Source organism: Salvelinus sp. IW2-2015, linkage group LG14 (genome assembly GCF_002910315.2).
Source record: "Salvelinus sp. IW2-2015 linkage group LG14, ASM291031v2, whole genome shotgun sequence".
In the NCBI taxonomy this organism is placed as follows: domain Eukaryota; kingdom Metazoa; phylum Chordata; class Actinopteri; order Salmoniformes; family Salmonidae; genus Salvelinus; species Salvelinus sp. IW2-2015.
The window spans coordinates 53,096,665-53,111,571 of NC_036854.1; the positions used below are offsets into that span (position 1 = coordinate 53,096,665).

The following is a 14,907-nucleotide window of genomic DNA, read 5'->3' on the forward strand; positions in this document are numbered from 1 at the left end:
TTCAACTGTATATATATACACATGAGTATACGTGGGTGGTTAGTATCAGAGGTGGGACCAAGTCATTGTTTTACAAGTAAGTCTCAAGTATTAGCACTCAAGTCCCAAGTCAAGACAGGCAAGTCAAGTCTCAAGTGCTCAACTTTGAGTTTCAAGTCCTAAACAAGTCATAATGTGCTCTTCACCAAATGTAATACCATTTCATATTTTTAACAAGAGTAATAGATAGTATATTACATTTACACAAATCATGAATGCTTTAAAAATATATATTTTTATGACTTTCCAAATAAACTTTGTGGGTAGCCAAGACTCCCCCATAGCAATCGCAATCAGGCGATGTAGGCTTGTACACAATCGCCCAACCTTAACACACAAACCATCTCTGTGTGTGGTTACAGTAGGCTAACGTATGTCAATAGTTTTAGGAACAGCAGTAACATCGGGCAGGATTTAGGCTACTAACTGCCTAGCCAGTTGTAGCTCAATCTTGGGTGCAATGATCACGTTCCCACACTGACTGACTGTGTGGAGGCTCATTGATTTAATGTTACGTTAGCCTACATGCTACACTAGCAAACTTATATATAGCTCTCGGCTATATTAGCCACGACTTACCGTTCTTTGTGCAGCTTCAAATGTCGAACAAAGTTGTAAGTTGTTAGTCGCCTCCGACTAATTTTCTTCCCGCATTTTCTTCCCGCACTGCCACACGCAACTTTTTCTCAGCTGGCACAATATGATTGGCTGCTGTGCAATTCAAACTGTAATCCGTTAAATGAAGAGTTGATGCGCTGCACACTTTTTTTTAATAGCATCATTTTTAATATTTGGGCTTGGGGAGGGTATCAAGTCAGTTCGAGTCAAAAGGCTCAAGTCCAAGTTAAGTCACGAGTCATTGGTGTTAAAGTCAAAGTCGAGTTTCAAGTCATCATATTTGTGACTCGAGTCTGACTCAAGTCCAAGTCATGTGACTCGAGTCCACACCTCTGGTAAGTATGTGTGTGTGACATGAGTGTTTGTCATGCGTGGATCGTTGTGTGTGCGTGAGTGTATGACATGCGTGTGTGTCCGGTTGCATCTCTCCACCAGTCTGACCTGGCCACAGGCAGCACGTTGGAGCCGGTGTACATSATGATGAAGAAGAAGATGCCGGTGAGGTAGAGGCGCTGCAGGTTGGGGTTGTCCTGCATCACCAGGTACAGCACGTTGGCCACCTTCTCTACCAGGATGGGGTCAAAGGTCAGCAGCAGCTGATTGGAGATGGGAGGAGGAAATMGTACATGTTTCATTACATTTTATTTAACCAGGAAGTGCCATTGAGGTCAGAAGAATCTTTCACAAGGGAGACCTGGGTCTACATTTACCTCAGTACATTTCAGGGCTCGTATTCATAAAGCGTTTCAGAGTAAGAGTACTGATCTAGGATAAGTTTAACCTTTTAGATTATAAACAATGGAGCGGGGGACCTGATCCTAGATCAGCACACCTTATCTGAGATCCTTTATGAATACCAGTCCAGCTGGCTAAAGTGGTAGGATAGTGATTTGAATGACAACCAAACATGTGAATGTTATTAACTATGGGAGGGAGATGGAGCTGATAATAGGTTGGTTTCACTCACCTGGACAATGTGAGGGAGGCAGGTGTTGTCACTGATCATTCTCTTGATCTTGGGTAAGGGACGAATAATGGCATTGTCCTGGTCCCTGGGGAAAGACGGAGACATACTCACACTTTAAACTGGGTTTCAGTGAGAGAGAAAATGAAAGAGGATAAAAGAGGGAGAAAATTAAAGTGAGAATGAAAGAGCAAGAGGGGGAATGAAAGAGAATRAGAGAGAGAGAAAATAAGAAAGCAAGAGACATTGAGAGAGAACAGAAGCGGGGGAAAAGGAGATAACTGATGATCTTCCCCCTACCTGCTGGGGTAGTAGGAGCACATGGTGATGAACATGTTGAGGATGAGCGTGGCCAGGTCAGTCTCGTTCATTACTGCCTGCCCGCTGGCCAGCAGGCACCACTTGAGCTGGGGGATGGCATGCAGGGGGCGCCAGCTGTCCATGCCCTGGGCCCAGCACCGCGTCTTGGCCGTCAGCACGCCTGTGTTCCAGAATTCCTGCATCTGGAGCGGGGGTGGGGGGCACATGCATGTGTTCAGTCATAAAGATATCATACTTAGGGATAGTTCACYCWKGTTACAAAATGTACYTTTTCATGGAGATACCAACAAMAATAACAAATTAATGCAACTGGATCCAGATAATCAGACCTAAGATCTTTCTTTTGAAGTAGAGCTAAGCATTAGTCTTGGTTCGCCATTCAATAGAAACATACCTCTTCGAAGCTAAAGGGGCCCCTCCTCTCTTTGTCTGCGTTCCCAAAGTACCACTCCTTCTCGCTCTCCCTCTTCATGTCCGCCCCGGCCTCGATCACATTGCTCTGACAGACAAAGACATGTTATTGGCATGAAACCAGACAGACTGGCCTGTTACTGAAGCATATAGCTGCCAAAATTCTATTTGAATTCCAACAGCTATATGCTTCCATCACCTGTAACTGTATCAAAACATACAACTTTAGATATGTGATGAGAAGAATATGCTACCATTTGGGTGGTTCAGACAGGGCAGCGGTAAAGACCTACCTGTAGTGGGACGGTGGCTCGGCTGGTGTGTAGGTGGGCCAGGGTGAGCAGGTCCACTAGGATGCGAACTCCATTGGAGTCCATCACCTCCTTCACATTTTTCTTGTTGAGAATGAGTTTGTTAAGGAAAAGGATCAGTCTGTCTCTTTCCAGTTTGTCTGTAGACTGTAAATAAAGAGGGGGAGAAGTTACCATTTCAAAACTGTGCCAAAAGGAACTCTGACAGTGTGTGTGTGTGTGTGTGGCTAAGATGGCTTTTTGGGCACAATACTGCTTACAGAGCCGGCCGCGCATTCACCCTCCGCACACTGTACTGCAATATGTCGAGTTCCCCTGTATTTGGGAAGGAAAAAGCTGTGTAGCCTAGTGCTTGTTTATGTTTATGAGTCTGTTATCAAAAAATGTGCAACAATGTTGTGTGTGTTTCCTGCTAAATCATGCATGGCTGATTTTTTACGCTATGGCGTAAAATAAATGAATTCATGGGCAGAACATTATAATGTATATAACCTAGTCTACAGGAATTTGAACAGTTAAGCCTACAGTTCATGCAAAAATATTCAGATCTGGTAAAAGGCCGAMATTTGGTCGTTTCAATTAGGCAAAAGAAAAAGAAAGAAAAAAAAGACTCTTTGAAACATGACTCTAGAAATTGAAACATTGTCATTTCAGCAGATCATCAACATCCATGTCGGGATATTGGATCCAAAAGCATAACTGTCTTCACTGGTGGTTAGTGCAACATAGTGCAGGTAATAAATTCAATGCAGTATTAGCCTTATATTTAGCTAATGAACGATGGGTTATTATGCATAGATTTTTTTTAAATATTATATATATATATATATATATATACACACACACTGCTAAAAAAAATAAAGGGAACACTTAAACAACACAATGTAACTCCAAGTCAATCACACTTCTGTGAAATCAAACTGTCCACTTAGGAAGCAACACTGATTGACAATAAATKTCACATGCTGTTGTGCAAATGGAATAGACAAAAGATGGAAATTATAGGCAATTAGSAAGACACCCCCAATAAAGGAGTGGTTCTGCAGGTGGTGACCATAGACCACTTCTCAGTTCCTATGCTTCCTGGCTGATGTTTTGGTCACTTTTGAATGCTGGCGGTGCTTTCACTCTAGTGGTAGCATGAGACGRAGTCTACAACCCACACAAGTGGCTCAGGTAGTGCAGCTCATCCAGGATGGCACATCAATGCGAGCTGTGTCAAGAAGGTTTGCTGTGTCTGTCAGCGTAGTGTCCAGAGCATGGAGGCGCTACTAGGAGACAGGCCAGTACACCAGGAGACGTGGAGGAGGCCGTAGGAGGGCAACAACCCAGCAGTAGGACCGCTACCTCCGCCTTTGTGCAAGGAGGAGCACTGCCAGAGCCCTGCAAAATGACCTCCAGCAGGCCACAAATGTGCAGGTTCCAATGGCACGTTGTGTTAGCTAATCCAAGTTTATCATTTTAAAAGGCTAATTGATCATTAGAAAAGCCTTTTGCAATCATGTTAGCACAGCTGAAAACTGTTGTCCCAATTAAAAAAGCAATACAACTGGCCTTCTCTATACTAGTTTAGTATMTGGAACATCAGCATTTGTGGGTTCGATTACAGGCTCAAAGTGGCCAGAAACAAATAACTTTCTTCTGAAACTCGTCAGTCTAATCTTGTTCTGCGAAATTAAGGATAGTCCATGTGAGAAATTGCAAAGAAACTGAAGATCTCGTACAACACTGTGTACTACTCCCTTCACAGAACAGGGCAAACTGGCTCTAACCAGAATAAAAAGAGCTGTGTGAAACTAAGCAAGAGGACAAGTACATTAGTGTCTAGTTTGAGAAACAGACGCCTCAAGTCCTCAACTGGCAGCTTTATTAAATAGTACCCGCAAAACCCCAGTTTCAACGTCAACAGCGAAGASACGACCCCGGGATGCTGGCTTTCTAGGCAGAGTTCCTCTGTGTTCTTTTGCCCATCTTAATATTTTATTTTTATTGGCAAGTCTGAGATCTGGCTTTTTCTTTGCAACCCTGCCTAGAAGGCCATGTCTGACAAATTCTCTAAAATGATATTGGAGAGAAATGAACATTCAATTCTCGGCCAACACCTCTGGTGGACATTCCTGCAGTCAGTATGCCAATTGCATGCTCCCTCAAAACTTGGAGACATCGGTGGCATTGTTGTGACAAAACAGCACATTTTAGAGTGGCCTTTTACTGTCCCCAGCACAAGGTGCACCTGTGTTCTGATCATGTTGTTTAATCAGCTTCTTGATATGCCACACCTGTCAGGTGGATGGACCATCTTAGCAAACGAGAAATGCTCACTAACAGCTTTTTGTGCGTATGGAACATTTCTGGGATCTTTTATTTCAGCTCATGAAACATGAGACCAACACTTTACATGTTGTGTTTATAGTTTGGTTCAGTATATATTAATTACATTTTGTTATTATGCATTAGCCTACAAGGTATATATTTGAGATTGATATAAAATTGGTATTTTAAAGTTGGTATTTTATTAGATAGCCTTCAGCTTTCATATAGTGAGTTTCCCAGCCAAGCCAACCCCCGCCGATGTGTTTGTGCGGGGCCAAGCGTGCACTGCAATTGAGTTCTCTTTGGCTGAACCATTCATGCAAAAATGTTGAGCTATGCGATACTGCTTCGGTTTGTCTGTGTCAGCACCACTGACCCGGTCCAGCATGCCCATGATGTACTTGGTRTCAGTGAAGGGGCCAATCTCATTGCAGCACTTCCCATAGACGATAGTGAGGGCCTGTAGGCACAGGCACTTCATGGTGACTTTGGGTGTGAGCAGGAAACGGTGGTAGAGCTCATTGAAGAACTCATACCTAAGAGAGAGAGAGCAAGAGAAAGAGAGCGATGTATGGACGGAGGAATATTGTGGATTGAAACGTTTATTTTGGAAAAATGTAACAATTGAAACATTTTAAGTTATGCCTTTCGATTGGATGCCAGAGCAACATTGTCATTAGATGGCTTAGACATTAGATGGCTGATCGTGTTGTAGGTAGCGGATGTCTTACGATCTCTTGATGGACCCCGACTCGTCCGTCTGATCCGCTTCCAGCAGCAGACGCAGGTAATAATCACCAATCTTTATCTCATCCGAAAGGCACTCGTACTTGACCTGCAACACACACACACGCAAAAGCACATAACCCACACACACACGTTAGCTACCAATCCACATGCTGTGTTGATTAATGATCATATCATCGTAATTTGGTTTGAACCCTGACCTCAAACTCCTGGTGGTTCCAGGAAATGACGCTAGCGTTGCCCAGCTCGCGGTCTACACCAAAGGCCCTCATCTCACCCTCCAGAGCATCCCGCAGCTCCTCCCGTGTCTTCAGGTTCCAGATGAGGTTGGGCCGCGCGTGGTCCAACTGGAACCTGCGACAAAGGAGAACCGGAGATGGGACTACTTATCCAAAACCAAAATAATCACTTTTCATGCATTGATTGATTGAATTTATTTCCTAATTTAAAGTAGAAGGCTGCACCAGCTGGAGAAACATTTATATACATGAAAAATTATCGAGGACAAAACGCAATTAAGCCTATACTAGTAAGAGAGACAGTAAGGAGGCCATTTTGCGAGTACGTGACCAAGTGTAGCTACCTGTAGTAGAAGAGCTCCCAGTTGGCTTCAATCTTGATCCTCTGTCTCCTCTTCCTCAGAATGACAGGCTTTTGGTTGGGGTTCTATAGAAGAGCAGCCAAGAACAATGTCAGTCAGTTACTACACATTCTCTCCGGGTTGTTGGACAACTGCTCTACATGAAAGGATAAGACAATGTGAGTGGATGAGTTCAGCTGCCATGATTATGACACCACTCACACCAGCGTTCATGGTAGCCTGAGTGCCAGTCTTTTTGTGCTATCATGCCAACTCCCTGTCACTCATTGTCATACCAAATTGTCATGTTTGGCTTGATAATGACAGTAATGGAGTTGGCAAGGGCACATACAGATCTGGGTCTAGACTACGTTCAAGGTACAACAATCAATACACAGATGATAGATAAAAACAAATACGAAGGTATGGCATGTATTGAATAGTGATGGGGGAAAAATGTATAGTTACATATCGGGATATTTTTTGGGGGGGTTTTGTGACTAAATCTTTATACATTTTTCTTGTTGGGGGGGCATGCACAATACACAAATTCATATAATTGAATAGTTAGCTTGCATCAAAGAGCAAAGCTGTCATCAAGGCAAARGGTGGCTACTTTGAAGAATCTCAAATATAAAATATATTGTGATTTATTTAACACTTTTTTGGTTACTTCAAGATTCCATGTGTGTTATTTCATAGTTCTGTCTTCACTATTATTCTACAATGTAGAAAATAGTAAAAATAAAGAAAAACCCTTGAATGAGTAGATGTGTCCAATCCTTTGACTGGTACTGTATATCTATTCCCAAATATTTAAAATGGGAAACGATTGGGATTCCATATGTCTTGAGAGGCAGGAGGGCAGATTTACTTAAGATGGAGCTGAATTAGTCTATGATCTTCAAAGCGTTTGGGAGGGATTGAGGAACACCTTCCTAATATTGAGTTGCATACCCCCCCTTTAACCTCAGAACAGCCTCAATTCGTCAGGGAATGGACCCATGTTGATTCCAATGCTTCCCACAGTTGTGTCAAGTTGGCTGGATGTCCTTTGGGTGGTGGACCATTCCTGACACACACGGTAAACGGTTGAGCGTGAAACTCAGCAGCGTTGCAGTTCTTGACGCAAACCAGTACACCTGGCACCTACTACCATACCTCGTTCAAAGGCACTTAAATATTTTATCTAGCCCATTCACCCTCTGAATGGCACATATACACAATCCATGTCTTAATTGTCAAGGCTTAAAAATCCTTCTTTAACCTGTCTCCTGCCCTTCATCTACACTGACTGAAGTGGATTTAACAAGTGACATCAATAAGGGATCATAGCTTTCACCTGGTCAGACAATGCATGAAAAGAGGTGTCCTTAATATTTTGTATACTTAGTGTTTAAATGAGATGACGTGATCCGTAGAATTGAGAGATATTGGTGCAATTTCTTTCGATTGTCGAATTGCCTGGCCCAGGGACTCCATAGACAAAAATAGCAGAGGTGAGATGGGATCACCCTGCCTGCTACTTCTAGTTATTCTGAATGGAACAGAGCAGGCATTGCATGTTATTACTATGTCTGAGGGATTGGCATATAGTATTTATAATCATATTAATGAAATTGGAGCCAAGTCCCATATTATCCAACACATCAAAGATAATAATTTTCTAGTCTTTCAAAATATTTTTCTATGTCGAGAGATAGAACTGCCCATGGAGCTTTGGTTTCTGATGAAGAATGTAATGGAGGCTGTCTTTTTTAAACAAATACGCTTTGGGGACGGGAGGACAGAATTTTAGAAAATAGTTTCATATCTGTGTTTATCACAGATTGAGAGCGATAGTGAGCACGCTGGGTGGTGTCATGAACCTTTTTTTTAAATTTTTTTTTTAAATAAAAGCTAAATTAGTGCTGTATTTACATCCCTTCCAAATAAACCTTTGTGAACGGCTGTGTTAATCATTTCAAGTAACAGTGGACCTAATTGGTTCCAACATTTGAAATTGACCTCAGGCAGAATAGTCACAACCAGGTGATTTGCCTTTATTCATGTTATCCAATGCCCCTTTGAGTTCAGAGAGAGAGAGATTTGGGGGCTCTCAAGCTAGTATCCTCTTTTGAGAGAAGAGCAGTTCTTATATCTTTTTAAAAAAAGACTTGATCTGACTGTGTGAATTTACAAACAGAGGTGTACCATTTGTTATAGAAAAGGGAGAATCTTTGGTTGATTCATTTAGGTTCTGATAGTAATTCACCTGTGACAGATTCAATAGTTGCAATATCCGCTAATTGATCATTACTGCAAAGCTTGTTWGCCAGTAGACAACATTATTTTTGAAGATATCATATCGACAATATCACAATAYTATTTTTGAACTAGTTGGCTGTACCTGCCCCAAAACTCCAGTGTTTTTYCTTCATAGCTTGTTCCCCATCTTTTTTTCTTTAAATAGGGAGCCAATTTATTTTCAGCACTTTTATTTCCATGACTGATCAAAACTAGTTCTCTCATGGCYCTATCTTGTCCCTCTGCAGCAGACATATGGTGAGTAATATGTTTGAACATCGAATCKCAATAAAATCACAGTATYGAATCGCAATACATATAGAATCGTGAGAATTGCAATACATTTACTGACCAGATCAGTCACTCAATATAGTCTTCGTTCACAGTCACTGCTGTCCTTGTCTGTTCCTAAGGCTAGAACTGAGATGGGGAAACAATMTTTTTTTTAATGCCCATTCATCCTGGAACATGCTTCAGAAGATTTTAAAGTTATGGGAGTTAGTGTCTTTGCCTGTTTTAAGACTCTGATCGACAACACTATTTGTGATAACTGCAGTTGTTTCTAATCTTCAATTGTATCTTTAACTTGTAACACTTTGTCTTTTGTGTGTATTCTGTATTTTTCTGTAACATTTTATGGACACGCTGCCATTTCCCTGYTTTGCCTTCTTGCCAGGTCACCCTCGCAAAATAGGTTTTTAACCTCAATAGGTTTTAACCTGGTTAAATAAATAAAATTCACAAAAATGTTTTACTGTATTGATGAATTCAAATGGACGGACAACGTTTTAATGTCAAGGACCACCAGGTGAAAAATAATGTCATGATAACAAACACCAACAAAAACACACAACCTTTGGCATAAACAGTGACAAAAATCAAAATACAGAGATGGGATCCCACAACATCATTTGTTGCATGAGGTCTAAATGACTGACAGGTAAGAGGGGGAGGGGTCAAGAGGGAGGAAGAGGGGTTCCCATTGGTCAGTTCTACTTACCAGGTTATTTCTGTCCTGCTGCATTTGATTGACAGCCGAGAACCACAACAGGCAAGAGAGGGAGGGTGGGGCAAGAGACAACAGAGAGAGATTATTGGTCCTCAGTCGGATCAAACAGAGATGCTTCTCAATTACGTTAGGTCAAAGGTCATCTGCATCATAATCAAAATCTTTATCGACATAAACAGTCTCCAGTCCAGATTCACCCACCGTATGCAATTATATATTTTTATMAAATTAATACGAATTAAATGCAAATCACAACAGTTGTGGTAGTGATTTTTGAGTGTTTGTGGTGATTGGTTGGCAAATAAAAGTCAATTAAATTATTGATTTGAGCTGGAATCACCTATACCCACATTAAGCCTTTAACAACTGTCTCATTCAGAATCTGCACTAATAAGTTCCTTTTAATCTTAGTACTTAGACGGRAAAAAACTAGTGTGGTGAGAGAAAATCCCAGGAAAACGCCATATTATTAAGTATAGGTGAACTTCGGTTTGTGGCAGCGTCGTGGCCCAGTTGATATMATTTGATTAAAGATTTGAAGGGGATCCAGAGCAGAGGCAGCTGTGGCCCATACAGGAGGACAGAGAGATTCTTCTGTTAATGACTGACCCGGTCAGATGGTCTGCTCTACTCAACGACACACATTAGTCCTTCTAACAAGACTTCTAATTTGTTACACTAACCATGTTACTGTAAATGCTTGCATTACATTCTGTCAACATAACTCACGGTGTTACTCACTCAGGGGCATCATTAATACACTTAGTTGCCAAAAGTAGAAGTCATAACTGCACCAAGAGTTTTAATAGCAATCCCAGCACCAATACACTTTTAAACCTCTTAAGGATCCACACCTTTTTTTCAATTTCCACCTAAAATGACAAACCCAAATCTAACTGCCTGTAGCTCAGGACCTGAAGCAAGGATATGTATATTCTTGATACCATTTGAAAGGAAACACTTTGAAGTTTGTGGAAATGTGAAATGAATGTAGGAGAATAACACATTAGATCTGGTAAAAGATAATACAAAGAAAAAAATCAACAATTTTTTTGTTTTCTCTTTGTATGGTCATCTTTGAAATGCAAGAGAAAGGCCATAATGTATTATTCCAGCCCAGGTGCAATTTAGATTTTGGCCAATAGAGGGCAGCAGCGTATGTGCAAAGTTTAAGACTGATCCAATGACCCATCGCATTTCTGTTAACAATTTTGTATCAAGACTGCCCAAATGTGCCTAATTGGTTTATTAATAACTTTCCAAATTCATAACTGTGCACTCTCCTCAAACAACAGCATGGTATTATTTCACTGTAATAGCTACTGTAAATTGGACAGTACAGTTCGATGAAGAAGAATTTAAGCTTTCTGCCAATATCAGATATGTCTATGTCCTGGGAAATGTTCTTGTTACTTACAACCTCATGCTAATTGCATTAGCCTATGTTAGCTGAACTGTCCAGCGGGGGACCCACCGATCCCGTAGAGGTTTTAAAAAGATTTCTGTGGATCCCTCTGACACACATAGACAAGCGGAGACACCACACATGAAGTAAGCAGCACATATGCTAGCMATGGGCTCCCGAGTAGCGCAGCTGTCTAAGGCACTGCATCTCAGTGCTAGAGGCTCACTACAGACCTTGGTTCAATTCCAGGCTGCATCAGATCTGGCCGTGATTGGGAGTCCCATAGGGCTGCGCACAATTGGCCCAGCGTCRTCCAGGGTAGGCCGTCATTGTAAATAAGAATTTGTTATTAAGTGACTTAACTAGTTAAACAAAGGTTAAATAAAACATTTATAAATAAAATATCTGCTCAGTGGCCTCAAAAACAGCAAAGAAAACAGTTTGTTAGAATGTGGTTCAAAACCCACAGGTTGCTCGAGTGTCTCCCCCAAGCCAGGTAGTGGCAAAGCTGCTGGATGTTAGCCATGCTAACTGGTACTACAGTACCTGGACCAGTCCAGGGGACAGCTATGGAAGCAGTAGTGTGCGTCTCAGGAGTCTGCAATACTGTTCAGCGCCAGCAGGAAGAGCAAGAGCCAGCGGAGCCAGAATGAGGGCATCACCATTAGAGCTACTGGCCCAGAATGAAGCCCCTGAATGGGGGGAGAAAAGCGAGCATTGAGTCCCTCTCCTCACCTCCTTCTGGACAATGCCCATCTTGTCCCTCCAGTGCATCAGCACAATGTCAGCTTTCTCCTTGGCAAACTTCTCCACCTCTTTGGCTGCTTTGCCCGCCACCCGCTGCCAGTCAGGCACCTTTTGCCAACCAAACTGGTCCTGTAGTCGACAAACAGGGAAAAATATACAGTACTGTTAACATACAAGCACACATTCATTTCTAAAAAAGGTACCACAATAGAGTGGGTACAGGGGAATTTGGGCTAGTGTCTCTAMAACAGGTTACCGTGGCGATCTTAACGTTGTCTCGGATGTGCATCCTGTCCACGTCTTTCTCCGGGACGGGATCAAGGCTGTCCAGGTATGCCAGCAGCCCCGTCGGCTGAGGGGAGAGTGAGATGGAGAGAATGTAGACAATATCAAGTTCCCTGTACACAAGTGAATTGCCTGAACACCTGTCTGGAGCCTCACCAGTATTCTGTTGAGGAGGTTCATGGCAATGGGGTTCTCTGCAGTCCACAGGCCCACAAGGTGACGACTTAGCTGCCTGTGGGAAAACAGTTAAAAAACCATGAGTGAGTTTGTCAGAATCCAAAAATGAGATAATTTGGACTTTTGAGTAAATCATGCATGGATGTTATGGGAAATTTTGTATAAATTTGAAGTAAACAGATTTCGCCCCCATTGTCCTTTACCTGTTGGTGAGCATCCTCTGGTCTGAGCTGATGGTGAACATGGAGGTGTGTAGGTGTCTGGGCAGTGCCCCCTCACTCAGAGCCAGCTCCTGCATCTTAGTGGCTATCTCCTTATCCCCCTCCTTATAAAAAAAACTAAATATTAATCATCACCAATATGAYCATCAAAATTCTCYTCTTTTTCATATTAAGTCATGCTCCCCCAGCCTCACCTCAATGATGGCCTTCATGACCAGGCCTGCTCCCTTCACAATGGCCATAGAGGGGTGCTAACAAAAAAAAGAACAAAAAAAAAGTCACACATACATTATAGAAAGTACAAAGACACCGTTTGTAGACGCTCTTTCTTCTTTTCAATGTATCTTTTCGTTTTACCCACCTCCACCTTTCACCCCTCTTTCTTTAACTGTTTTTCCTTGTTTGGAAAAGTCATAAAATCAACAATCCTCCCATCATTTCCCCTTTCTCTTAGTCTGAAATCCAAACMAAAAATGTGCATATCTGTTGGATTCCATACTACCTTTCTCTCACCCCTCCTAGCTACCTGGAAGAGTTTGAAGAGGGTGCGTCCGTTGGAGGCCACCATCTCCAGCAGCATATCAAACTGCTGACCCTCGCTGGTCTCGCTGTAGGGGGCGCACAGGGCAAAGGTCAGGAAGTCTAGCAGCGAGCTGATCACCAGTGCCCCTGTGCCGTGTTCCTAGAGGGAGGGTAGAGAAGTGGAAAAAAGAAGAGTGTAAAGGAGACTAAAGGAAAGGAACCAAGATGGCTTCCTTTGGTTTACTGCCGGGTTTCGGGACGACCAACAAAAAAAGGTTAGTGGAGGTTGAGGCTGACAAACGTACCACGTTGCTGACAAACTTCTCTAGAAGGTTCTCCAGGAATTTCTTGGAAGACATCAGTGAGGCCTTGTTCAGTTGCTCCTGACGCAGGTCGTAGTCATCGTGCATCGGCTGCAAATTAAAATTGCTATTCAATTGAAAATTCTCTATTTAAAATTGTGCATTACCAAAAGCAGTCACATTCTGTGTACTGTCATGTCGCCACACCAATATTGTGTGTAAGATGGTGTGTGTGTGTGTGCGCTTTCAGTACCTGCTCGGGGAATACAAATGGAACTTACACACATAAGAGCACAGAGCATGTCTACGGCGGCGTGTGTCACTCCGTTGTTGTTCCTCTTCAGAGCTTTCACCGTTTTCACCCCCAACTTCTCCCGGAACCTGCAAAACACACACACAGATTAAACTAGACAGAGACTCACTCATTCATTTCATTGACATGATAGGGAGACAGTCATTGACACTGGAAWTTCAAAAAGGGCCTCATATTTGATACACAAATATATTTTTCAAGGGGTCTGGGGGTTTATTCTCAATTCCACAGGAACCAAGAATAGAAATACACATCCTCTCATACATCTCAGTGACCCCAGAGGAGAAAGAGATAGTGTCCTGGATATATGAGAGAGAAAGAGAGACCCAGTTCAGAGGAGAGAAAGAGAGACCCAGTTCAGAGGAGAGAAAGAGAGAAGCACACAAACTGTACACAGGCAGACAGAGGTGAAGAAGAGGGAAGGATGACATCACTTCTCTTTTGCTCTCCCAGTGTTTGAGACACATGAAAGGAGAGTAGTAGACAGATAGCAGGCTAGCCAGCCAGAGACCGACAGCAGGCCAGAGAGACAGAAACAGAGCAAACGGGCAGAGGCAGACAGACAGACAAACAGACGTAGTCAGTCAGTGAGGCAGACAGAGGAGGTTAGACAGACAAGAGGCAGAGAGCGAGGGCTAAACAGACAGAGAGGGCAGACTGAGATGTATGGATTCATATTTACGTTCCATCTGTGAATCCAGACCCTTGACCAGACCTTGGAATGACAGAGTATTTCTGTTACCTACACGCTTACCACAACACTGCATAGCAATAACTATCAGTAGGAGAGAGGGGGACGGAAAGAGAAGGATGGGGAGAATGTAGCAGAGGTGGGGAGAGATGAAGAGAACAATTAGACAGTCAGAGCTTTGAAGGAGGGAGAGAGGGGTAGTGAGAGGAGAAACGTAAAGTCAGGAAGAAATGTTAGCAGTGTGTGTGTGTGTGTGTGTGTGTGTGTGTGTGTGTTTTGATGCCTTACTTGGGCAGCTGTGTGAAGGCCTGGAAACCTGCCTTGGAGGCTACGAGGCGTCGGATGGCGTGAAAGTGGCTCTCCAGCTCGACGTTGAGGCCCGGCAGCTCACTCTCTTGGGACAGCAGGGCCAAGATGGCGTTGCTGATCAGCTTCTCCTTGTTCTCTGAAAACAGACCCTTAGACGGGCGGAGGAAAGGAGTGTTAAGGTAGGCCTAATACACTTAGACACACTCTCCTTGGTAGGCTTGAACACTCACGTCTTGGGTGACTGCATGCAGCACGCCGCTGTAGGATACGTTAGCGTTGAATCTGAACACTGCGTCTGCAAAGTTTCCATCTGAGAAGGACAGACAGACACTTTGT

At 42.9% G+C, this 14,907-nt stretch overlaps 1 protein-coding gene across 3 annotated transcripts in view; it reads right to left on the bottom strand.

Moving 5' to 3' along the window:
• The window catches only part of LOC111973209 (dnaJ homolog subfamily C member 13), a 60,430-nt gene that overhangs the window by 16,095 nt on the left and 29,428 nt on the right, over nucleotides 1-14,907 (bottom strand). For 2 of the 3 annotated variants that reach the window (XM_024000493.2, XM_024000492.2), the window contains exons 11-31: nucleotides 14,802-14,881; nucleotides 14,551-14,720; nucleotides 14,254-14,286; nucleotides 13,540-13,639; nucleotides 13,262-13,369; nucleotides 12,961-13,116; nucleotides 12,629-12,685; nucleotides 12,417-12,538; nucleotides 12,193-12,268; nucleotides 12,008-12,103; nucleotides 11,740-11,880; nucleotides 9,591-9,608; nucleotides 6,308-6,390; nucleotides 5,925-6,078; nucleotides 5,709-5,812; nucleotides 5,354-5,513; nucleotides 2,647-2,811; nucleotides 2,337-2,441; nucleotides 1,922-2,124; nucleotides 1,625-1,709; nucleotides 1,099-1,253 (exon numbers count right to left, since the gene is read on the bottom strand). In XM_024000493.2, coding sequence (XP_023856261.1) covers nucleotides 1,099-1,253; nucleotides 1,625-1,709; nucleotides 1,922-2,124; nucleotides 2,337-2,441; nucleotides 2,647-2,811; nucleotides 5,354-5,513; nucleotides 5,709-5,812; nucleotides 5,925-6,078; nucleotides 6,308-6,390; nucleotides 9,591-9,608; nucleotides 11,740-11,880; nucleotides 12,008-12,103; nucleotides 12,193-12,268; nucleotides 12,417-12,538; nucleotides 12,629-12,685; nucleotides 12,961-13,116; nucleotides 13,262-13,369; nucleotides 13,540-13,639; nucleotides 14,254-14,286; nucleotides 14,551-14,720; nucleotides 14,802-14,881 — 2,371 coding nt within the window. The remainder of the gene's footprint in view (nucleotides 1-1,098; nucleotides 1,254-1,624; nucleotides 1,710-1,921; nucleotides 2,125-2,336; nucleotides 2,442-2,646; nucleotides 2,812-5,353; nucleotides 5,514-5,708; nucleotides 5,813-5,924; nucleotides 6,079-6,307; nucleotides 6,391-9,590; nucleotides 9,609-11,739; nucleotides 11,881-12,007; nucleotides 12,104-12,192; nucleotides 12,269-12,416; nucleotides 12,539-12,628; nucleotides 12,686-12,960; nucleotides 13,117-13,261; nucleotides 13,370-13,539; nucleotides 13,640-14,253; nucleotides 14,287-14,550; nucleotides 14,721-14,801; nucleotides 14,882-14,907) is intronic. The other variant, XM_070446742.1, reaches the window with a different exon arrangement.